This window comes from Pogoniulus pusillus, chromosome 23, assembly GCF_015220805.1.
Source record: "Pogoniulus pusillus isolate bPogPus1 chromosome 23, bPogPus1.pri, whole genome shotgun sequence".
Classification (NCBI taxonomy): domain Eukaryota; kingdom Metazoa; phylum Chordata; class Aves; order Piciformes; family Lybiidae; genus Pogoniulus; species Pogoniulus pusillus.
Window position 1 is genome coordinate 6,876,105 of NC_087286.1, and position 25,069 is coordinate 6,901,173.

General features: G+C 53.8%; 1 protein-coding gene across 1 annotated transcript in view; it reads right to left on the minus strand.

Annotated features, from left to right (window-relative positions):
- CCDC12 (coiled-coil domain containing 12) overlaps positions 1–25,069 on the minus strand; it is a 49,265-nt gene that overhangs the window by 4,995 nt on the left and 19,201 nt on the right. The window contains exons 2-3 of the mRNA XM_064162938.1: positions 13,486–13,556; positions 503–582 (exon numbers count right to left, since the gene is read on the minus strand). Of these exons, the coding sequence (XP_064019008.1) occupies positions 503–582; positions 13,486–13,556 (151 nt within the window). The remainder of the gene's footprint in view (positions 1–502; positions 583–13,485; positions 13,557–25,069) is intronic.

Consider the following 25,069-nt stretch of genomic DNA (forward strand, 5'->3'; position numbering starts at 1 on the left):
TTCCTGTCCTCACAACCTCAAATGCTGTGTGGGCCTGGAGAAGGGAAGGCTCCAGGAAAACCTTCTGGTGCCCTTGCAGTACTTCAAGGGGACAATCAGAGAGCTGGGGACAGACTTTTGAGCAGGGCCTGCTGTGACAGGACAAGGGGTGATGGTTTGATCTGAGACAGGGAGATTCAGATTGGAGAGAAGGTTTTTTTTCGTGCTGAGGGTGGTGAGGCCCTGGCCCAGGGTGCCCAGAGAGGTGGAGATGCCCATCCCTGGCACCATTCCAGCTCAGGCTGTTTGGGGCTCTAAGCAATCTGCTCCAGATGTCCCTGCTGGGAGGCTTGGACTGGATGAACTTTAAAGGTCAAACCATTCCATGATCTCCAGGCCTATAAAGCCTCCAGAAGAGAGCACAGCAACAGTGTCCTCACCATCGTGGCACCAGCACCACCCCTGGCAGCACTTCTGCTTTGGTGCTCCCTCATCGCTCCTCCCACATTCCACTTGCACCCACCTGAGGCTGGCTTGGCCTGAGGCACCTTCCTCTTCTTCAGCTCCTCATCTTCAGGGTCGTAGTTTCTCAGTTTGATCTCCCTGGAGAGGAAAGAGAAGAAAAGAGAGCAGTGAGACCCCTGCATGTCACCTAGACCATGGGCGAGGGGCAGCAGCTGCAGGCAGCAACCCGCCCAAGTCAGCAATGGCAGGGTCAGCCAGCAGCTGGGCAGGGTGGAGGTGATGGGGATAGCTAGAGATACTCCAAACACACCTAGACACTGGGAGCCTGGACACTGGGAGCCTGGGCACTGGGATTCTGGACAACCTTGACAAGCACCACTTCAAAACCAACACTTTGCACATGCCGTGGCAGCTGCAGCTGCTTGGCCAAAGTCAAACCAGCCAAGAGGTCTTCTGAGTACAGCAGAAGCTCCCATTTCAAGGGGCATGCACTTCAGAGGCCTGATTCCTACCTCAGGAAGGGTTTCCAGCCCTTCCTGACCTTGCTGCAGGGGTCTAGCACCACTTGGGAAACACACAAGAGAGAGGAACTGGAGTTTAAACCTGCTCCTGGCTGCTCTTCCCACCCGTAAAGCCTCTGCTCAGCTCACAAACAAAAGCCTTGGAGCCCAGCACTGCTGGAGCTCACTGGGGGCTTATCCAACAAAAGAAAACCACAAGGCACCAGCTGGCAGGCTCTGGAGAAGATAGGACAAGTGGCAGCATGGGTCTGGCTGAAGGGGAAGCAGCTGATGCATGAGGATGAAGAGGAGATGAGCTGTGAGGCTGCAGCACCCGGAAGATGCCCTGCATCTGGCAGTGGTGCCTTCAGCTGCTCATTAGAGCCAAGCAAGCAGCAGGGCACAACAAACCTGGCAGCTGCTTAATTAACTGGGAGTGAGAGCAGCTCCTGCACCTGCCCCCAGGGTGCCCAGTGGCCACCTCCTCAGGGACTGCACCGTGACCCAGCTCCAGCTCTGCCACACTCACCAGGAGCATGTGGATTTGCTTCCCCCCCACCGGAATCAAAGCATGGTTTGGGTTGGAAGGGACCTGTCAAGGTCAGCTAGACCAACTCCCCTGCAGTCAGCAGGGACACCTGCAGCTGGAGCAGATGGCCTTTCTGCAGGGCTCTGGGGAAGAATCATAGAATCAACCAGGTTGGAAGAGACCTCCAAGCTCAGCCAACCCAACCTAGCACCCAGCCCTGGCCAATCAACCAGACCATGGCACTAAGTGCCTCAGCCAGCCTTGGCTTCAACACCTCCAAGGACAGTGACTCCATCACCTCCCTGGGCAGCCCATTCCAATGCCAATCACTCTCTCTGACAACAACTTCCTCCTGACATCCAGCCTAGACCTCCCCTGACACAGCTTCCTTCTGTTGCTGCTTGCCTGGCAGAAGAGCCCAACCCCACCTGGCTACAGCCTCCCTTCAGGTAGTTGCAGACAGCAATGAGCTCTGCCCTGAGCCTCCTCTTCTGCAGGCTGCACACCCCCAGCTGCCTCAGCCTGAAATGCCTGAGAGAGGGTCGAGAACATCCAGGACTTCCAACAGATGGAAAGGCTCTACCATGGCACTTCAGAAGGAGTCAGCTGGGGACTGGGTGTTTGAAACTGCTTTGTTCTTGTGCTGCAGCAGAGGAAGCCTCTGGGTTTGTGTATCTCCACCACGTACCTAAAGCCAGTGCTGAGGAGCAGCAGAGACATTTGAGCAGAGCAGCATGAAGGGTATGAATGAGACCAAGAGGTGAAGAGCCATGGAGAACACCCACCTCTGATCCTAGGCAGAGTGAGCAGGGTCTGCAGGTGTTAGTGCCCGTCCTACTGAGGTGTGCTGAGCCTCTTTCACCTCCAGAAGCACTAAGAAAACCCTGCTGAGATGTCCTAGTCAGCTCTCCTCAGCCCTTAGCCCTTTCCTTGGACAGGTAAGAGTAGGAAGGTGCTCTTGAAGCACTTAGGAAGGTGCATTCCCAGTGTTTGCTCCTTAAAGCCCTTGGGGCTGAAGGAGGAAAGCCAAACCCAACCTCTCAGCCAGCTTGCAGTGTCCTGGTTTGTGTCCAGAAGGCTCTCTGCATTCTGCACATGCCCTGCATGCCATTCCCAACCCTCCTGCTCCCCACAAAGGCTGAGACACAGCTCCTGCTTCCCCACTGCAGAGCTCCAGGCCTGAGTGCAAAGCAGATCTGGGGCATTCCTGACCCTAACAAGGAATCTGCCACCCCTGAGGAGCTTTCAGGAGGCACTGGGAGGCTGTGTCCACCCCTGCCCTCAGTAATTGCTGCAGCTACTCAAATCTTCCTGTGGTCCTGGGAGGTCCCAGCACAGAGCTACACGCACTGCTGGCTGGAGGGACACAATCATCACCATCCTTACCAGTCCTGGCTTGTTTGGGCTGGGAAACACTGCATGAGGTGCTCAAGGAGCAGAAGATCTTCCGGTTTGGGCACATGCATCACCTTCAGAGGAGATGCTGAGAACATTTTGAGCTTGATCCCACCCCTACAGCCCTGGTTTGAACCCTGCACCCCAGTTCAAACCCAGCTTTTGTCCAGGTGCTTTGTTCTGCTGAAACCACAACCCCACCTGCAGTGCTGGGGCCAGCTCAGGAGTCCTCAGCACAGCAGGGACAGGGACCTGTTGGAGCGAGGACAGAGGAGTCCACAGCAGTGCTGGCAGGGCTGGAAGCTGCTGTAAGGCCAGGCTGAGAGAGTTAGGCTTAATCAACCTGGAGAAGAGAAGGCTCCAGGGAGACCTGGTGGCCTTGCAGTGCATCAAGGGGGCAATCTGAAAGCTGGGGACAGAGTTTTCAGCAGGGCCTGCTGTGACAGGACAAAAGGTGATGGTTTGAACTGAAAGAGGGAGAGTCAGACTGGAGAGAAGGAAGAGATTTGTTATGCTGAGGGTAGTGAGACCCTGTCCCAGGTTGCCCAGAGAGGTGGGAGCTGCCCCATCCCTGGCACCATTGCAGGTCAGGTTGGCTGGGGCTCTGAGCAACCTGCTCTAGCTGCAGATGTCCCTGCTGACTGCAGGGGGCTGGATTGGCTGAGCTTTAAAGGTCCACTCCAACCTAAATCATTCCATGATCTTGAGATACACACCAAGACAATCTCCACCTGCTCTTGGAGACCAAGAAATGACTCTGACATCCCAAAGCCACACCACCTGAATCCAGGTTCTCCTCCCACCCTCTCTTACAGCAGGATAGAAACAGCTCCACCAGGCACCCAGAGACATTGCTGAGGAGCAGCAGAGATGAGCAACATGAAGGGTTTGAAGAAGACCAAGAGGTGAAGAGCCATGGAGAACACCCACCTCTGATCCTAGGCAGAGTGAGCAGGGTCTGCAGATGTTAGTATCTGTCCTACTGAGGTCTGCTGAGCCTCCTTCACCTCCAGAAGCACTAAGAAAACCTTGCTGAGGCATCCTAGTCAGCTCTCCTCAGCCCTTAGCCCTTTCCTTGGACAGGTGAAAATTAGAAGGTGCTCCTGAAGCCCTTTGGAAGGCTTAGGAAGGTGCATTCCCAGTGTTTGCTCCAGAGCTGCTGTCTGACCAAGAGGACAGAAGCTGCTACCTTCACTCCTGGATTCCTCTTTCAAGGCAGCAAAGGAGCAAGCAGCAAACCCAGGCAGAGACCTACCAGCACCTACCCTCTGAGGATCAGCCTCTCCTCCCTGGGAGAGGGCTGCTGCTGCTGCTCAAAGAGCTGAGCATGCTGGAGCAGATCCCAGCCTGGCTGCCAAAAGGCACTCGAGGAATGCCAAAAAAACCAACCAGCAGCAGCCCCCAGAACTTGCTGAGGCAGCAGCTGCTTTCTCAGGACTGGTGAGAGCTTCTCAGGTGAGCCTGGACGAGGAGAGATGTACCCCCAGGGCGCTGCAGGGGGGAGAGCTGCAAGAGCAGCTCTGCAAAGGCAGCTGCCGTGAGGCTGTCTGGCTTCCCACGCTGCTTCAGCAGGCAGCTGAGGGCTGCCAGGCAGACACCAGCACCTTCCACCTCTGCAGATACAACCAGAGCAAAACCCACAGCCCACCTGCACTGCAGGAGTCAGGCTGGCAAGCCAGGCTGCTGCACAGAGCCTGACCCTACCTGCAGCACCAGGCCATGCTCCTCCACCTGCTTTCTCCATGCTCCTCCAGCTTCTTCAGCTGCTGGTGGGTTGGAACTGATCTGCCAGCCTTGAGGCTCAAAAGAGGAAGAGCACCTGAAGGAATTTTGGTAGCATCTTCATGGCAAAGCACTGCCCAGAGAGGCTGTGGAGTCTCCAATGGAGAGATTCCAACTGCCTCTGGGCATTGTGCTGCTGGGCAAGCTGCTGTGGGTGCCCTGCTTTTAGCAGGGGGGTTAGACTGAGTTATCTCCAGAGGTCCCCATCCAAATCCCACCATGCTGCCATTCTGTGATCTGCACAGCCACAGCACCCTTGCATCTCCCTAGATGACCTCAAAACAGTGCCAGGCATGACTCTGCTGCAGCTCTGAACTTCCACAAGCACTCTCAGATGTCAAATGTGTGGTTTGGTTACAACAAGGACACCTTCCCAGCAGTGACCACTGAAAAGGTGTGGAGCACTGAGAAGATGCAGCCAAGGGCTGGGGAGGGTGGAGGATGAAGCTGGTGAGGGGCCTGGAGCACAGCCCTGAGAGGAGAGGCTGAGGGAGCTGGGGGTGTGCAGCCTGCAGAAGAGGAGGCTCAGGGCAGAGCTCATTGCTGGCTGCAGCTACCTGAAGGGAGGCTGTAGCCAGGTGGGGTTGGGCTCTTCTGCCAGGCAAAGAGCACCAGAAGAAGGGGACAGAGTCTCAAGTTGTGTCAGGGGAGGTCTAGGCTGGATGTTAGGAGGAAGTTGTTGTCAGAGAGAGTGATTGGCATTGGAATGGGCTGCCCAGGGAGGTGGTGGAGTGGCTGTGCCTGGAGGTGTTGAAGCCAAGCCTGGCTGAGGCACTTAGTGCCATGGTCTGGTTGCTTGGCCAGGGCTGGGTGCTAGGTTGGACTGGATGAACTTGGAGGTCTCTTCCAACCTGGTTGATTCTATGACCAAAGTTTTCACCTTTAGCTGCTCATCCTTGCACCCTGATGCTGGGGGGATCCCAGCCCGTCCAAGGCAAAGCCAAGGCCAGCAGGCAGCCATTAAACACATCAACAGGCTCCAGATGAGCTGAAGGTCCATGAGACCTTCCCTAGGTCCAGATTTAGGAGGCAGACCACCTCCTAAATAGCTCCTCCAGAGTGAGAAAGAGCACAGATCTCAGCAGAGGGATGGTCCACAGCATCCTCAAAGGTCTGAAGGAGTGAGGGGCTCTGCACTGCATCAACATGGGGGCAAACATCTTCAGCAAGGAGCCTAGATCCTGCCAGCTCCTCATTCTCCTCACCCAGTAAGCCCCTGGGTACCAGCCAGGTGAATTCAGCCTTCTAAAGTCCTGTTCTCCCTGTTCCAAGGTGGGTCACAGAACAGTTGTGACTAGGAAAAACCTCTAAGCTCATGGAATCCAACCACTGACCCAGCACTGCCAGCACACCACTAAACCATGGCCTCAGCACCACAGCTCCAGCAAACCCCTCCAGGGATGGGAACTCCACCCTGGGCAGCCTGGGCCAGGCCCTGACAACCCTCAAGGGTTAAGAAATTGTTCCTCATGTCCAACCTAAACCTCCCCTGGGGCAACTTGAGGCCATTTCCTCTTGTTCCTGGGCAGAAGAGGCCAACCCATACCCAATGTGTGAAGCTCCAGCCCTGCCCACCTCCTCCTGGCATGGAGCAAGCACCTCCTCAGTGGACAGGACACACACTCAGTCCCTGGTGGTGGACACATCACCCAGTGCCCATCAGAACAAGCCACCAGTGGGAGCAGGTTGAAGCTGTCCACAGTGACATGGATCAAACACCCTAAGTGCACTCACCTCAGCCTGCACAGAAAGGTCCTCTCTACCATGTGGTTATCATTTCTCTGTTGCTTTGGGCTTAGTTTTGGGGGTTTCTTTTCCACCCCCTTAGGTTTTCCACGCTCCAGGACATCAAGAACCACATCCACATAGCACTTACCCTTACTACTGCCCTGGCTGCCCTGCCAAGCTACAGCCCAGACCGAGCAGATTCGTTGCAGACACAGGTTAAAGAAACCAAAAGAGCTGGTTTGGAGCTGCCCTCTGACATTCCTCCCACAGGGAGGGCAGAGATGCTGCTTCCCAAGCCCTGCCTCCCCCAGCTCCTCCCAGAAGTTCACCTCTGCAAGCAGCAACAGCACCCAGCTGTAATTTGAAGGCATGACTAAGTGTGGAAACAGCAGCAGCTGGCTGCAGCTACATTTCTAGTTGGGTTGAAGAGTTGAAGAGGTTTCTTCCTCTTCCCCTCCCATCCCCAAGCCCCACCTTGGAGGCTTATTCACACGTCCCTGATGAGCTTCCCTCAGAGAACTGCAGCTGAACCTCCAAGCTGCCTGCTTTACATGGTCTGTGAAGCTCTTGGTCCCAAGTAGCTGCCTTGAGGTCACAGAACACTTGGCTTGAGGGTATGGGGGCTACAGTTCAGGTCCTCTGCTGTGCTGGCTCCCCAGCAGAGATGGTTTATGACAGGATCCCAGCATGGTGGGGTTGGAAGGGATCTCTTAAGATCAGCCAGCCCAACCCCCCCTGCAGCAGCTTGCCCAGCATCACTATGCTCAGGGGGGGTTGGAATGTCTCCACACAAGGAGACTCCACAAACTCTCTGGGCAGCCTGGGCCAGGGCTCCAGCACTCTCAAAGCAAAGAAGCTCCTCCTCATGTTTAGAAGGAACTTCTATGTTCTAATTCCTTCAGGCCTCACCTTGCAGATCATCCCCAAGCCAACAAAGTTTCTCCTCCTCCTGTTGAGGTGGAACCTCCTGGGTCCCACTCTGTGCCCACTGCCCCTCGTCCTATCTCTGGGCACCGCTGACATGAATCTGGCCCCATCCTCTTGCTCCCTGGGGTCCCTTTAGCTCTTGCTGAGCATTGAGAAGCTCCCTTCTGGATCCTCCCTTCTCCAGCCTCACCCACATGGGGCTTGCCCAGGATCACAATGTCCAGGCAGGTTTGGAATGATCCCAGAGATGGAGACTCCTCCACCTCTCTGGGCAGCCTGGGCCAGGGCTCCAGCACTCTCAAAGCAAAGAAGCTCCTCCTCATGTTTAGAAGGAAGTTCCTATGTTCTAATTCCTTCAGGCCTCACCTTGCAGATCATCCCCAAGCCAACAAAGTTTCTCCTCCTCCTGTTGAGGTGGAACCTCCTGGGTCCCACTCTGTGCCCACTGCCCCTCGTCCTATCTCTGGGCACCGCTGACATGAATCTGGCCCCATCCTCTTGCTCCCTGGGGTCCCTTTAGCTCTTGCTGAGCATTGAGAAGCTCCCTTCTGGATCCTCCCTTCTCCAGCCTCACCCACATGGGGCTTGCCCAGGATCACAATGTCCAGGCAGGTTTGGAATGATCCCAGAGATGGAGACTCCTCCACCTCTCTGGGCAGCCTGGGCCAGGGCTCCAGCACTCTCAAAGCAAAGAAGCTCCTCCTCATGTTTAGAAGGAAGTTCCTATGTTCTAATTCCTTCAGGCCTCACCTTGCAGATCATCCCCAAGCCAACAAAGTTTCTCCTCCTCCTGTTGAGGTGGAACCTCCTGGGTCCCACTCTGCCCACTGCCCCTCGTCCTATCTCTGGGCACCGCTGACATGAATCTGGCCCCATCCTCTTGCTCCCTGGGGTTCCTTTAGCTCTTGCTGAGCATTGAGAAGCTCCCTTCTGGATCCTCTCTTCTCCAGCCTCACCCACATGGGGCTTGCCCAGGATCACAATGTCCAGGCAGGTTTGGAATGATCCCAGAGAAGGAGACTCCTCCACCTTTGGAACGACTCCAGAGACGGAGACTCCTCCACCTCTCTGGGCAGCCTGCTCCACCACCCTCAAAGCAAAGAAGCTCCTCCTCATGTTTAGAAGGAACTTCCTATGTTCTAATTCCTTCAGGCCTCGCCTTGCAGATCTCCCCAAGCCCCAAAACCAAACTGTTCTCTTTTTCCCCATGGGGGATGAGGCGGAAGGACCAAAGTCCACCCACACCCAGTTCCTTGCACAGCTGGATAGCATCGCAGCATTTCCTGGTCCTGGGGGGGGGGGGGGGGTTAAGCAGAACTGGTTCAAGCAAAAATAAACCTCACAATAATCAGAAGAGTTCTTGCCAAGAGGCGACAGAAACTCCTTAGAGAGCTGAAATGGCTGTTGAGAGCCTCGGGGTGCTCACAGAAGGCTTTGTCAGCGCTTGGTCCTGTGGTGGGAGCTTGGAGAGTGAGAGATAAAACAGTCAAGAGAGGGAGGGGAGGGGGAAATGAACCAAAAGAGGAGAGAGGGTGTGGGGAGGGTCAGAAAAAAAAGAGACAGGAAGCTGCCCCAAAAGGTGTCACAGGCAGAGGAACCACTCAAAAAACAGCACCTGGTGGCTTGATCCTTCCTGAGGAGCACAGAAAGGATGGTCCCAGGGGCAGGCTGGTGGAGGGATGGAGGAGGAACCAGCTTGGAGTGAAAAGGTATGGGTGCTGCCAGGTTTTTGGGGTGGTCTAAACCACACAGAGAGGCCACAGGGTTCCTTGCTGAAGCACCAGACCTGCCCTCACCACTGGGTGCTCTCGGCGGTTTGCGGCTCAAGGGAGCAGCAGAGGCTTGTGGGGGGTGAGGGATGACAGATGGCAGCAGCCATAGAGTCATGGAATGGGCTGGAAGGGACCTTCAAAGCTTCACAGAAGGGTAATGAGGCTGGTGAGGGGTCTGGAAGATAAGTTCTGGAAGGAGCAGCTTGGGGTTGTTCAGCCTGGGGGAGAGAAGGCTGAGAGGAGACCTTCTGGGCTGGAGCCAGGTGGGGGTTGCTCTTTTCTCCCAAGGAACACATGACAGGGCAAGAAATGGCTTCAAGTTGCCCCAGGGGAGGTTTAGGTTGGACATGAGGAACAATTTCTTCACCAAAAGGGTCACTGCACGCTGAAGCAAAGCTGCCCAGGGAGGTGCTGGAGTCACCATGCCCAGAGGTGGGTGAGGTGCTGAGGGACATGGCCTCGCACTTGTGTGCGGGGAGATGTCAGCCTCTGGCTGGACTCGATGCTCTGAGGCTCTTTTCCAACCAGGCAACTCTGTGATTCTACTCCAACCCCCTGCAGTCAGCAGGGACATCTGCAACCAGAGCAGCTTCCCTAGGGCCCCAAACAACCTGCCCTGGAGTGGTGCCAGGGATGGGCATCTCCCACCTCTCTGAGCCAACCTTGGCCAGGCTCTCACCACCCTCTCTGTAATGAATTTCTTCCCAATCTCCAGTCTAAACCTCCCCTCTTCCAGCTTCCATCCACTCCCCATTCCCATCACTACAAGCCATTGTCAAGAGCCCCTCCCCAGCCTTCTTGTAGCCTCCTTCATGGCACGATGAAGGCAGCCCAGGCCTGATGCTGCTTGCCAGCAAGCCCCCAGGTGCTGTGTCCCCTCGGGGTGTATCGAGTGGCAGGGCTGGAAAGCAAGAGCTGCTTATTCATTATTCAGTTCCCAGCACCTCCAGCTCCTGTTGCAGCTTCAGCCCAGACCTCCTTTTCCAGCACACAACCCAACCACAGCACCTACAAACAAAATCCAGCCTTGGGGATGGTCCTCCAGAAGCACTTTAAGACCCAAACACAGGTGGGATGTTCTCAGGAACTGCCTGAAAGGAGGTTGGAGTGAGGTGGGGGTCAGACTCTTCTCCCAGGGAAGAAGGGGTAGGACAAGACACCTTCCTGAGCTGACAAAGATCAAGAGCACAGGCCCATGCTGGTGTTGACTCACCAGCAACAGCCAGCAGGGCCAGGGCAGGGCTCATGCCACTGGGGCAGCCACACCTCCAGTTCTGGGCTCAGTTTTGAGACCCTCACTCCAAGAAGGACACTGAGGGGCTCGAGCTGGTCCAGGGAAGGGCAACAGAGCTGGGGAAGGGTCTGGAGAACAGGGCTGGTGAGGAGCACCTGAAGGACCTGGGGCTGGTGAGCCTGGAGACTTTCTGGCTCATTGCAACTCCCTGAAAGGAGATTGGACCCAGGGGGGAGTTGGTCTCTTCTCCCAAGGAAGAAGTGACAGGACAAGAGGAAACAGCCTCAAGTTACCCCAGGGGAGATTCAGCTTGGACAAGAGGAACAATTTCTGCCCCTTGAGGATTGTCAAGACCTGGCCCAGGCTGCCCAGAGTCCCCATCCCTGGAGGGGTTTCAAAGCTGTGGAGCTGTGGAGCTGAGGCCCATGGTTTAGAGGTGCCCTGGCAGTGCTGGGTCAGTGGTTGGACCTGATGATCTTCAAGGTCTTTTCCAACCTAAATGACTCTATGAGGAGTTCTTGGGTTGAAAGGGACCTTAAAGATCATCCAGTGGTGCAGTCCCCATCCCTGGAGGGGTTTCAAAGCCCTGGAGCTGTGGTGCTGAGGGCCATAGTTTAGAGGTGCCCTGCAGTGCTGGGTCAGTGGTTGGACCTGATGATCTTCAAGGTCTTTTCCAAGCCAAATGACTCTATGAGGAGTTCTTGGCTTGGAAGGGACCTTAAAGATCATCTATTTCTAACCCCTCTGCTGTGAGCCACCTTCTACTAGATCAGGCTGCCCAAAGCCTCATCCAGCCTGACCTTGGACACTTCCAGAGATGATACAAAAATACTGAGGTGTCTCCAAAACTAAACACATTTGGGGGTCCCATAAAACTGTGCTGGCACTAAAGGGCCAGAGGAGTTCATTTTGGACTCAGTCATCTCTGAGATCTTCTCCAACCAAACCAACTCCATGCCCCTGTGCTAAGCAGAGGCAGGAATACTCTGCCAGGAGTTATTCCCAGGAAACAGAGCAGGTTTTGTTCTGCTTCCTCCTGCAGAGCTCATGTGGCTCACCTGCAGCAGCAGCAGCAGCAGCTCAGATGCAACATCTCCTCCCACAAAGGAGGCTTCTAGCTGGGAAAGTGAGGAGAAAAGGTCACGTCTCACATCTTCAAACCAAACTTCACCCTCCCTGTTGTCTCCAGAGGAGACCTGGTGGTGTTTTTACCAGCAGGAAACCAAGTGCACCGTCAGCTGCTCCTGCCAGCAGCACCACTGTGCCTCGGGGAGGCTTCTGCTCACATTTTCCGGCGCCAAGAGCCGGCAGCGGTGGCTGTGGTTAAACAGCCACGAGTCCCCTGCAGGGCTCTGCTCCTGGAGAGGGGCACAGCCACCTGCACTGGGACACAGCTGCAGCAGGGCAGCCACACACCCGTGCAGTGCTTCTGGCTGCAAGAGACCTTTGGGATCGTGGAGTCTAACCCAGCGCTGCCAGGTCACTGCTTGGGAGTAGTCTAACCCTTAACCCAGCACTGCCAGGTCACTGCTTGGGAGTAGTCTAACCCTTAACCCAGCACTGCCAGGTCACTGCTTGGCATGGATTGCGGAGTCTAACCCTTAACCCAGCACTGCCAGGTCACTGCTTGGCATGGATTGCAGAGTCTAACCCTTAACCCAGCACTGCCAGGTCACTGCTTGGCATGGATTGCAGAGTCTAACCCTCAACCCAGCGCTGCCAGGTCACTGCTTGGGATGGTTTGGGTGTTCCTCACCGCCCCACACTTTGGAAATCACCCAGACTAGACTCAGCTGTTCTGGGAACTGAATGAAGCTTTGTATTTACAGCTTGGCACAATAGAGACAAGCAGAGATTTGCAACATCTACACTTCTAGACAGAAATAGACAAGGTAAAAGGTGATGCAGGAACACAACAGCCCTCACAGAAACCTGAGTCCCCAGAAGAGGCTCTCAACCACCCTTCCACCTTCCTCCCACCCCTCTACCTTACCCAAGATGTTGCCTTATATTCAAGGTAAGTTTGGAGGGTTGGCCAGGGGAGTTAGGAAGCAGATGGATTATCATAGAATCAGTCCGTTTGGAAGAGACCTCCAAGCTCAGCCAGTCCAACCTAGCACCCAGCCCTGCCCAAGCAACCAGACCATGGCACTAAGTGCCTCAGCCAGGCTTGGCTTCAACACCTCCAGCAAAAGTGACTCCACCACCTCCCTGGGCAGCCCATTCCAATGCCAATCACTCTCTCTGCCAACAACTTCCTCATAACATCCAGCCTAGACCTCCCCCAGCACAACTTGAGACTGTGTCCCCTTGTTCTGTTGCTGGTTGCCTGGGAGAAGAGACCAACCCTGAGGGCAGGTTAGGGTAGAGAGAGAAGTGCAGCCCACAAAGCCCAGAGAGCAACTCTGTTATCTGTATTTATGTTCTTGTTCTCATACATCTCAGCAAGCCTAGAAGTGAAGTAGACATCAGCACTGTTTTCTTCTCACAGCCTGCAATCCAGTTGTTCTCACCAAAACATTCCAGCTAGCTTCAAACTAGCACACTGCTAAACCATGGTCCTCAGCACCACATCTGGAGGGGAGAAGAGTTCTGCACTGCATCAACATGGGGACAGAGCTTCAGAATGCAGCCTAAATCCTGCCAGCTCCTAAATGGCCTTGCTGGTTAACAGCCAGGCAGACTCAGCCATCTCCAGTCCTGTTCTCCCTGCTCCAAGGTGGATCACAGAATGGTTGTGATTAGGAAAAAGCTCTAAGCTCACAGAGTGCAACCATGGGCCCAGCACTGCCAGGGCACCACTAAACCATGGCCCTCAGCACCACAGCTCCAGGGCTTTGAAACCCCTCCAGGGATGGGGATTCCACCACTGCCCTGGGCAGCCTGGGACAGAAATTGTTCCTCATATCCAACCTAAACTTCCCCTGGGAATAAGGAAAAAGGAATTAATGAGAGCCTAAATTGATCACCTTCCATCTTCTACCCCCAGAACCACTGCAGGTCAGCCCCAGGCTCTCCCTCCTCATTCCTCCAGCTCAGATCATTTACACCAGAACAAGTTCACACCAAACCCCCAAAATAAACAAGCTGCATGTATTAAGGTGAGATCCTAATTAGCAACCATCAGAGCAGCTCCAGAACAACAGATGAGAGTGAGAATAAAGAAATGCTTACTTGTGTTTGACGGTCTCCTCTTCATCATCTTCTCTGAACTTCTTGTTCTCATGTTCCCCACTGTCCTGATTCTGAAAGAAGAAGAAATTGGATCTGTCAGGAGTTGGCCTCTCTGGAAATACCAGGAAGAAAATAAATCATCCCCAAACCCTGCTGGAGGGCATAGGGCAAACAGCACCCAGGACTTTGAGATGGCTTTTCAATGATGCCACCTTGAAAGCAAACCTGGTTTCCTTCTTTGCCCTTTGGTGTCCTGCTCACACTGATCCCACCAGAAGGAAATGACAGAGAGGAGGAGGAAAACTTTATTGTCCCCTCTGAGGTAACCACACCACTCAGCACCAGTAACCCCCACCTTATTACTGGTAACCACAGCAATACACAGAGGAAACAGCAAGCTGCAAGCTGCCATCAGTGAGGGAGCTCAGAAACCTTGTCCTGTGTTTGAACCAACACCTCATGTGCCATGGTGACACAGAGGGGATGGGGGCATGGAGAGGAACAGGCAGGAGACCTCTTCACCATGTCACTGTAGTAGGGACCTGAAGTCAACTAGAATCAGAGAATCACAGAACAGTTTTGGTTGGAAGAGAGCTTTAAGATCCTCAAGTCCAACCATGAACCCAGCACTGCCAGGTCACCACTAACCCATAGCCCTCAGCACTACATCACAGCTTTGAAACCCCTCCAGGGGTGGGGACTCCACCAGTGCCCTCACTCCCACAGTGCTGGGATTTGGAGATTGTCAAAGGAGCTCTGAAGAAAAGGTTAGAAGCTGAATACAGGCAGTGTGGCTTTCAGATCAGAGATTCAAGGCCAGGTTGGATGAGGCCTTGAGTGACCTGTCCTAGTGGGAAGTGACCCTGCCTATGGCAGGGGGTGGGAACTGGATGAGCTTTGAGGTCCTTCCAACCTAAACCATTCTATGATTACTATGGGTTAGTCACTTGCTCTGTGAGAAGCTTGGCAGGGGAGCTCAGATCTCAGCCATCCAACAGCCATCTTCAGGATACCAAAACTGGTTCCTAACCTTCACAAGGACCAGAAGCTTTTCACAGATTCACAGAATGGTTTAGTTTGGAAGCCTCAAAGACCATCTAGTTCCAACCCCCTCCCATGGGCAAGGACATCTTCCACTAGTCCAGGCTGCTCAAGACCCCATCCAACCTGGCCTTGAACACCTCCAGAGAGAGGGCATCCACAACCTCCCTGGGCAACCTGTGCCAGTGTCTCAGCACCCTCACTGCTCCCTGGTGAGCAGCTCACTTATTACATGCATCTTGGACTGGACAAACTTTAAAACTCAATCCTGTGACCTGGGTTAAAAATTAGATGAGGTGCAAACAGGGAGAGGAGCCAGGAAACAGCTCAGCTGGGGTTGAGGCTCATCACCAGCTGGACTTGTCCAGCTTCAGCAACTGATCAAAGGGCAAGAGCCAATGCCCTGTCCTTTTGGAAAGCAAAACTCATCACAATCAGTCCTAAAACCACGACTTAGTGCTGGTTTAATTCCTTGGTTTCAATTCTAGTTTCACTTTTAAGTCCACAGACCCTTGTGACTGCTGCAGGGACATTTCTTGGTTAAGCAAGACCAGGAGCTCAGCTGGGGAAGGGCAGGAACAGCTGAAGCTTGGGAGAAGCAACTTGCTGCACTCCAAGGCCTCTCTCATTCCTCAGTCACAGAATCATAGAATCAAACAGGTTGGAAGAGACCTCCAAGCTCATCCAGCCCAACCTAGCACCCAGCCCTGCCCAAGCAACCAGACCATGGCACTAAGTGCCTCAGCCAGGCTTGGCTTCAACACCTCCAGGCACAGCCACTCCACCACCTCCCTGGGCAGCCCATTCCAATGCCAATCACTCTCTCTGACAACAACTTCCTCCTCACATCCAGCCTAGACCTCCCTTGGCACAACTTGAGACTGTGTCCCCTTCTTCTGTTGCTGCTTGCCTGGCAGCAGAGCCCAACCCCACCTGGCTACAGCCTCCCTGCAGGCAGTTGCAGACAGCAATGAGCTCTGCCCTGAGCCTCCTCTGCTGCAGGCTGCACACCCCCAGCTCCCTCAGCCTCTCCTCACAGGGCTGTGCTCCAGGCCCCTCCCCAGCCTTGCTGCCCTTCTCTGGACACCTTCCAGCACCTCAACATCTCTCTGCAATGGAGGAGCCCAGAACTGGACACAGCACTCAAGGTGTGGCCTGAGCAGTGCTGAGCCCAGGGGCAGAAGAACCTCCTTTGTCCTGCTGGCCACACTGCTCCTGAGCCAGGCCAGGATGCCATTGGCTCTGCTGCCCACCTGGGCACTGCTGCCTCATCTTCAGCTCTTCTCTCCTAGCACCCCCAGCTCCCTCTCTGCCTGGCTGCTCTCAGCCACTCTGCCCCCAGCCTGTAGTGCTGCTTGGGGTTGTTGTGGCCAAAGTGCAGAACCCTGCACTTGGCCTTGTTCAGTCTCATCCCATTGGCCTCTGCCCATCTCTTCACCCTTTCAGAGCATGTGCACAGACTGTGCATTCCCCTCATTCCTGGCAGGATTTGCTCCAGGAGAGTTAGGAGCAGGTTCAGGAATCCTAAGGAGGCATTTGCAGAAAATACTCATGTCAAGCCCCGTTGCATCTTCTCACCACAGACCTGAGCTCTCTGCAGTGATGCAAATCTTTCTCTTCCCTGCAGGCTGGACACACAGTCCTCCTTTGGGTCATCTGAGCCCATCTCCTGTCACCACCCCCAGCCCTGCCATGCAGAAGCTTTATTTACCTGCTGAAGAAGAGGATTTTACTGAGTGCCCACTGCAAAAGACCAGGCTCCTCCAGCACTTTGGGGAAACCACCACATTTCATGTTCTACCCCTCCCTGGACTTCAGGAAGGTTCCATCACAAAAGCAGGAGGCAAGCCTGGATAATGTGGGTGAGGAAGGCACTTCCATCATCTCCCCTCCTCAGCTCTGCAGGTGAAATTCCAACACATCAGTCTTATTTCACCTGCAGTACAGCCAACTGTCCTACCCATCACATGTCCTGGCTACCTGCAAGAGCATTTGCTCCAGGGAATACAACATCCTGAGGAGCATGAAACTTTCCCCTGGGCTTCAGCCCATTATCCACACCTTTTTCCTGCTGGTAGGAGCCTGCTCAGCTCCTTTTTTGTGCCTTCCACTTGGAATAGCAAGGGAAGCAGCTTGCTTTGATCACCTTCAAAGATTGAAGGCCAAAAAGGATGCTTAAAATCACCTCACCTGACCTGGGAAGTGCCTCTGGCCTGGGAAGTCTCAGCTAATTTTCCCTGCACTGCAGCAATCCACATCCAAGAAGAGCACAGAATCCCAGCTTGGAAGGGAATTCAAGGATCATCTGGCCCAAGTTTTCATGGCAAAAGCAAGGTCTTGCCAAGATAGGCCAGCAGCCTGCCCAGCTGAGCATTAAAAGCAGGAGTTTTCCAAGAGAAGAGGAAGGACACAACCTTGTGCTGAAGGCAGCAGGTGGAGGAACCACAGCTTTCTTCAGCAAACCTCAGCAGCCTTTGCAGAATCCCAGGATCCCAGCATGATGAGGTTGGAAGGGAGCTCTGGAGATCAGCCAGTCCAACCCCCCTGCTGCAGCAGGGCACCCACAGCAGCTTGCCCAGCAGCACAGTGCCATGGGGGGGTTGGAATCTCTCCACACAAGGAGACTCCACAACCTCTCTGGGCAGCCTGGCACAAGGCTCCAGCACCCTCACAACAAAGAAGCTTCTCCTCCTGTTCAGGTGGAACCTCCTGAGTTCCAATTTGTGACCCTTGTGCTGTCCCTGGGCACCACTGACAAGAGTCTGGCCCCAGCCTCTTGCCTCCTGTGGTCCTTTCAACTCTTGCTGAGCACTGGGAAGATCCCCTCTGGGTCTGCTCTTCCCTAGGTTCAACATCCCCAGGGCTCTCAGCCTTTCCTCCTCACAGAGCTGCTCCAGGCCCCTCAGCAGCTTCCCAGCCTCCCCTGGACTCTCTCCAGCAGTTCCCTGTCTCTCCTGAACTAAGGAGCCCAGAACTGAACCCAGACCTCCAGCTGTGGCCTCAGCAGGGCAGAGTAGAGATCTGCTGGCCACACTCTTCTTCACGCCCCCCAGTCTTGGAGGGAGCTCTCATCAAACCAGCAGACTACCCACACCAATTTCCAAGTGACAAATGGAAACCCTGAGTGCACAGACCCCCAGAAAACAACACTTCTGCAGCTGAAGAGTCCTCCTTGACAGCTTTGAACCCATCAGAGCTGTGGCTTTAACCAGCAGGCTTCACCCAAGGTACCCCTGCTGCCTCCACCTTTAAACAGTGAGAGGTTATCAGCACTTTTCCAGCCCTTTGGAACGTATCCAGCTTTCAGGAAAGGTTGAAATCAAAACATAGCAGGTGAACAATCTCTTCAGCTGATTACTTCAGGATCCCTAGGTGCAAATTACCTACACCTGCTGACTTGAAGTGGGTTTGCTCCACCTTTAACATCCTCTCATCACCGCTGGTCTGGAAACAAGCTCGGCAGTGGCATGTGACAGGAATGTGTCACTTCACTCCTTCCCAAAGGAGACTTCAGCATCTGAAGCTCAGATTTATCACAGAATCATGGCATGGTTTGGTTAGAAAGGACCTTTGAAGGTCATTGAGTCCAAACCTGCAGTCAGCAGGGACATCTGCAACTAGAGCAGGCTGCTCAGAGACCCAAACAGCCTGACCTGGGATGGTGTCAGGGATGGGGCAGCTCCCACCTGTCTGGGCAGCCTGGGACAGGGTCTCACCACCCTCAGCATAACAAATCTCTTGCTTCTCTCCAGTCTGACTCTCTCTTTTTTGGTTCAAAACCATCCCCTCTTGTCCTGTCACAACAGGCCTTGCTCAAAAGGCTGTCCCCATGGTAGACAAACACCACCACAAGTTGTTTGTAGCCATTTCAGCCTGGCTCTGGTGACACTGAAGGGCACACATCCCACATCTGTGTCCACCTCCCACGCTGCTGACAGGTTGGGTTTTTTCACTCCAGTGGATGGGGCATCTCCCACCTCTCTGACCAACCTGGGCCAGCATCTCACCACCCTCAGCATGAACAATTTCTTTCCTTAGAAGTTTTCTTCTCTCCTCCATCTCTGATCTCTGCCTGAAGAACTTCTCCCTCTAATCAGGGCTGGCCTGGACCCAACATTTCAGTAACCAAATTGCTTTAATATCCTCCTAAGTCTTCCAGCTCACATTTCCTTTCCTCCTCAGCATCAGCCAAGCTGTTTTAACCTTCCCCTCCTCCAAGCTCCCTTGTCCCCATATTAAATGCCACCCAACCACGGCCAACCATCCCCTGGCAACCCCAAAAAGTCAACAAAATGAGAGGACAGCTTCTCCTCTTCCCAGCAACCAGGAGTGAATTTTTGCCTTGGGGACTGAGCAGAATACCAAAGATCTCCTTATCTTTCTTTGAAGGCTTCAGAAGATGGTCATGTTACCAGTCAAGTGCTTCTCTGGCACAAAGAACTGTCTCTTCTGGAGGAGTTAAAACCAGGTCACTGCTGAAACAAAGCGAGTTTGATCTCTCCAACTATTCTCTTGCCAGCTGAGCTGTGGCTGCTCCCATTCCCAGCTCACAGTCAGCCCCAGGTGAGGCAAGAAAAGCAGCCCATGCAACAGCCTCTCCTCATCTGGGGTGGTGAAAAGCTCAACGGGAGCCTGCAGTGTGAGTGCAGCCCAGACAGCAACCCTGTGCTGGGTTGCAAGAGCAGTGTGGGCAGCAGGGCAAGGGAGGGGATTCTGCCCCTTGGATCTGCTCTCCCCAGACCCCACCTGCAGTCCTGGGGGCAGTTCTGCAGCCCCCAGCACAAGCAGGACATGGAAGTGTTGGAGCCAGTCCAGAGGAGGCCACCAAGATGCTCAGAGGGCTGCAGCAGCTCTGCTCTGAGGACAGGCTGAGAGAGTTGGGGCTGTGCAGCCTGGAGAAGGGAAGGCTTGGAGGAGACCTTAGAGTGGCCTTGCAGTATCTGAAGGGGGCTACAGGAAGGCTGGGGAGGGACTATAGAAAAGGTCTTGCCATGACAGACAAGGAGTAATGGGTTTAAACTGGCAGAGGCATTTAGATCTAGGTTCAAACTAGATGTCAGGAAAGGATTCTTTGCAGTGAGGGTGCTGAGACACTGGCACAGGTTGCCCAGGGAGGCTGTGGATGCTCCCTCCCTAGAGGTGTTCAAAGCCAGGTTGGATGGGACCTTGAGCAACCCAGTCAGTGGAAGGCATCCCTGCCCATGGCAGGGGAGTTGGAGCTGGATGACCTTTAGGATCCCTTCCAACCCAAACCATTCTCTGAATCTCTGTCCCTGAAGCCTGCCAGGACACCGCTGTGCAGCCCTGCTGCCACCTCGCTGCTCTTTTGGAGACCATTCATGCCCGAATGCAAAAAGCCTCAGCCACTAATCATCACCAAAAGGTCTCCACAAACAGCCAAACAGCTTTTAAAACTAATGGAGCTTCACTCCTCAGCAAAATGAGAAGAAAATAAATCCCATCATCAAAAAGTTCAGACTGTGCCAACGTCATCCAGTACCCCAGATCCAGAGATGGCTTTCAGGAGGTGGTTTAGGGCTCCATTTGCTCACAGCAACCTCTGTAGGTAATTAGATAAAACCCACATCATTTTTAAAAGCTGGAGCTTCAGTGTCCCTGCTGCTTATTCCTGATTGAAGTCCTAATCCCAGTTCAATCCTGGCTGGTTACTATGGAAATGGTTCAATTGGAGCCCAAACAGCGTGACAGGAACAAACACAGGGAACAAAACTGCCTCTCAGGAATCAACACCTTGGGTTACATCCCTGTCTCCAAGAAGTCACCTCACAAACCCATCAGAAGGGATTTTTGCTACTGGTTTTGGGCTGTTTATACACTAAACAAAACACCACAATTCATTCCCTTCAAATAACCCCCAAGTGACTCCTCAGGAGCTGTGGTTTGCTGGTTTCAATTCACCTTTCACCACCAGTTCAGAACCTCCCCTGGCAAAGACCAGAGAAAAGCTCTGGGCAGCAAGTTGTTGTCACCAGTGAAATGAGTGAAGACAGAAATCCCCCTCTGAGATCACAACCATCGAGGTTTGGTGGAAGAAAATGCCAATGTGAGAACAGAACAGTTTCAATTTGATGTGGAAGGGTTGAGGAGGGAAGAAAGAGGTTCTGCTGGGCAGGAAGAACCAAACCTTTCATGGCCCAAACCAGGCAGCCCAGAGTGGAGGAGCTGTGAACAGGCTTCTCCACCTCAGTGCAGCAGAAGCAGAAAACAGAATGGGTTTGGTTGGAGAAGAGCTTTAAGGTGATGGAGTCCAACTACGAACTCAGCACTGCCAGAGCTCCACTAAACCATGGCACTCAGCACCACAGCTGCACAGCTTTGAAACCCCTCAGGGATGGGGACTGCACCACTGGATGATCTGTAAGGTCCCTTTCAACCCAAGAACTCCTCATGGAATCATTTGGGTTGGAAAAGACCTTGAAGATCATCAGGTCCACCCGCTGACCCAGCACTGCCAGGGCACCTCTAAACCATGGCCCTTGACATCTCCACAGCTTTGAGACCCCTCCAGGGATGGGGGCTCTGAGCAGCCTGGGCTAGGCCTTGACAATCCTCAAGGGGCAGATATTGTTCCTCATGTCCTACCTGAACCTGGGGCAGTTTTCTCTTGTCCAGCATCTCCCACTGGTACCTTTCAGATCCTCTGCCAAGGCTGGAGCTAAACCATGTCCCTCAGCCCCACATCTCTGCAGCTGTTAAGTCCCTCCAGGGATGAGGATTCAAGTTGTAGCACAGGAGGTTCCAGCTCAACACAAGGAGGAACTTCTTGACTGTAAGGGTCCCAGAGCCCTGGCACAGGCTGTCCAGAGAGGTTGTGGAGTCTCCTTCTCTGGAGCCTTTCAAGGCCTGTCTGGATGTGTTCCTGTGACCTGAGCTAGACTCTATGGTCCTGCTCTGGCAGGGGGCTTGGACTGGATGATCTCCTTGGGTCCCTTCCAACCCCTAACATCCTGTGAGCCTGTGAACCTCCCTGGGCAGCCTGGGCCAGTGCTAGAGAATCCTTTCTTCTAATGTCCATCCTAAACCTCCCCTGGAGCAACCAGAGGCCACTTCTTCTTGTTCTGTCATTTGTTCCTGGAGAGAAGAGCCCAACCCCCACTTGGCTCCAGCCTCCTTGCTGCAAAGAGCCAGAAGGTCTCCCCTCAACCTCCTTTTCTCCAGGCTCAACAAGCCCAGATCCTCCAGCCCTGTTCTGTTTGAGGATGGGCAGCAAAGCACCCTTCTGCTCACCCACTCCTACAGCCAGCCATGGGAGCTCTGGTGGGTTAAGCAGGCTACATTTGAACCCCAAACACATCTGAGAAGACACATCCAGACCTGCTGCTAGGGCAGTGCTGGCAGCAGCCTGAAAAGGACCTTTACAGCTTGTTCCACCACAGACAGAACTTCTTCCTTTCGATCTGACAGGTTAATGTGCTTGCAAGAGTTGGGCTGTGCTCTGCTAGAAGCTGTTGATTTACAAGACATCACACTCAGGAACAAGCTGAAGCTCTACCAAGACAAGTAACTGATTCTGTTTGTGGCAGAACAACTGTTCCTGCTTGAACCTCCACCACATCTTCACTGAGTCACTGAATTTGCTTCTACTGGCCAGGAAAAACAAAGTCAACTGGAGATGGGTGAGAACAGAGCTCAGAGGGTTGTGATCAGCACTGCAGGCTCTAGCTGGAGGTCTGTAGCTCATGGCCTTCCCCAGGGGTAAAGTCTTGTTCAACATCTTGATTGAGTGAAGGGCTGGAATGGAACCTCAGGCAGTTTGCTGATGGTACAGAGCTGGGAGGAGTGGCTGACACCCCTCAGGCTGTGCTGCCGTTCAGAGACCTGCCCAGGAGAGCTGGCTGGAGGGGAACCTCCTGAAGTTCAATCAGAGCAGGGTCTTGCCCCTGGGGAGAAGTAACCACCTGCACCAGGACAGGTGAGGAGGTGACCTGCTGAGGAGCAGCTCCAAGAAGGACCTGGCAGTGGGCAAGTTGCCCATGAGCCAGCAATGTGCCCTCATGGACAAGAAGGCCACTGGTCTCCTGGGAGGCATGAAGAATAGTGTGGCCAGCAGGTCAAGAGAGGTTCTCCTCCCCCTCTACTCTACCCTAGTCAAGGCACATCTGGAGTCCTGGGTCCAGTCCTGGGCTCTCCCCAGTTCAAGAACAACAGAGAACTACTGGAGCGAGTCCAGGGGAAGCCAGGAAGCTGCTGAGGAGGAAAGGCTGAGAGCCCTGGGGCTGCTTAGTCTGGGAAAAGCAGCCTGAGAGGTGATCTGCTCAATGCTCAGCAAGAACTAAAGGGTGGGGGGCAAGAGGAAGGGAGCAGATTCTTGCCAGCAGCACCCAGTGGCAGCACAAGGGGCAATGGGCACAAACTGGAACCCAGGAAGGAGGAGAAAATTCTCTGGTGTGAGGGTGCTGGAGCCCTGTTCCAGAGAGGTTGTGGAGCCTCTTTCTCTGGAGAGACTCCAACCCAACCTCATGGCATTGTGATCCTGTGCAAGCTGCTGTGAGTGCCCCTGCTTTAGCAGGAGGGTTGGACTGGATGATGCCCAGAGGTCCCTCCCAACCCTACATTGCTGAGATTCAGCACAGGAGAACCCAAGCCACCTGTTGGTGATATTCAAGCTGAAGCAGCCAGCACCGTAGACAGGGACAATGCTCCAGTTAATCTCCAGTGACCCTCTGGGATGGGTGGGAAGAAGGCCAGGCTGGCTTGGCTGGATTTTGGAGGCATTTCAGGGAGTTAATGTGTCACTTGTGCCGCTCTGGGATGAAAGCAGAAACAAAACCAAAGGCTACACATGGCTGGTTTCATTTCTCCAAGGGAAAGAAACAAACAAACAACGCTGAAAAGAGTCAGGAGGGGGAAAAAAAAGAGCTGAGAAAGACTCAAACCAGGTTTGCCTTTGCACACCCAGACCTCACGGGAAGGTTAAAGCTTGGCTGAAGCCAAGAAGCTCCAGACATGAACCTTCCCAATCCCATAGCTATAGAAAGACTTTAAAGAAGTTAAAGAACCAAAAGCTTCAGCAGAAGAGATCTCAGCTCCGCGAGCTCCACGCAGGAGCGCTAATGAAGCGGCGCTGCTCGGGCACAGGACAAACCACCCTCTGCAGGTCTGCAGCTGATGATTAACCTATTTTCTGGAGGTCTCTTCATGAATGGAACAAAAAGAAAGCAGTTGAAAAGCCAGCCAACCATGCAGCAATGCAGCTTCCCAGATACCCCAGCAGGGAGTTTTTTCCCCTTGCTTTTGTGGAGTTCAAGGTTGTCTTCCCCAGGAGAAGGATGCTGAGGGGATTGGTGTGCTGATGGACACCACCAGGACTTTCCAATCTTGGCCAGTGGAGGACCAGAGAAATGCTTTGGGAGGAAGAGACCTTTAAGATCATCAAGCTCAAGCATCTCTCTAGCAAGGCTGGTGCTAAAACCCTGTCCCTCAGCACCACATCTCTGCCTCTTTTCAACACCCCCAGAGGTGGGGATTCAACCACTTCCTTGGGCAGCCTCTTCTAATCTTTGAGAACCCTTTCAGGGAGGAGTTTTCTCCTAATGTCTAACCTAAACCTTCTCTGAGGCAACTTGAGGCCATTTCCCCTCATCCTGTCACTTGTTCCTTGGGAGAAGAGCCCAACCCCCACCTGGCTCCAACCTGCTTTCAGGGAGTTACAGAGAGCCAAGAGGTCTCCTTTCAGCCTCCATTATTCCAGGCTCAACAACCCCAGGTCCCTCAGATGCTCTTCATCAGACCTCTTCTCAGACTTTTCAGCAGCTCCCCTGCCCTTGTCTGACCCTTTTCAGCCCCTCAATGTCCTTCTTTGAGTCAGGGGTCCAAAACTGACCCCAGGATTCAAGGTGTGGCCTCCCTAGTGCCCAGTCCAGGGGGATAATCCCTGCCCTGCTCCTGCTAGCCACACCATTGCTAACCCAAGCCGAGATGCTGGTGGCCTTCTTGGCCACCTGGGCACACCTTGACTCATCTCCAGCTGCTGTCACCAACCCCCCCAGGTCATAGAATCATAGAATCAACCAGGTTGGAAGAGAGCTCCAAGCTCGTCCAGTCCAACCTAGCACCCAGCCCTATCCAGTCAACTAGACCAAGGCACTAAGTGCCTCATCCAGCAGTTTCCAGCCCCTCTGTCCCTACCCTGAAGTGCTCTTGGGGTTGTTGTGACCCAAGTGCAAGACCCAGCCCTTGGCTTTGTTGAACCTGATCCCACTGACTTCCCCCAGCCTGGCCAGATCTCTCTGTAGACCCTTCAGAAGATCAAGACACCCCTCTCAACTTGGTGTCACCTGCAAACTGACTGAAGGTGCCACCTCAATCCCCTCATCCAGCTCACTGATAAGAAGATCTGATTCTCCTTTTTCTTCATCCCTTGGAGGCTATGAGGGAACCAAACCTGAAGAGAAAATCCCTCTGTGACCAGCAGGGAAAGGATGACCCAGCAACACCCAACCATTCAAGCCAGGCTTTTTATGGCACACATGATTTCAACAACAAGCCTTTGATTTCCTCACCTGTGAGGTTGGCATGGTTG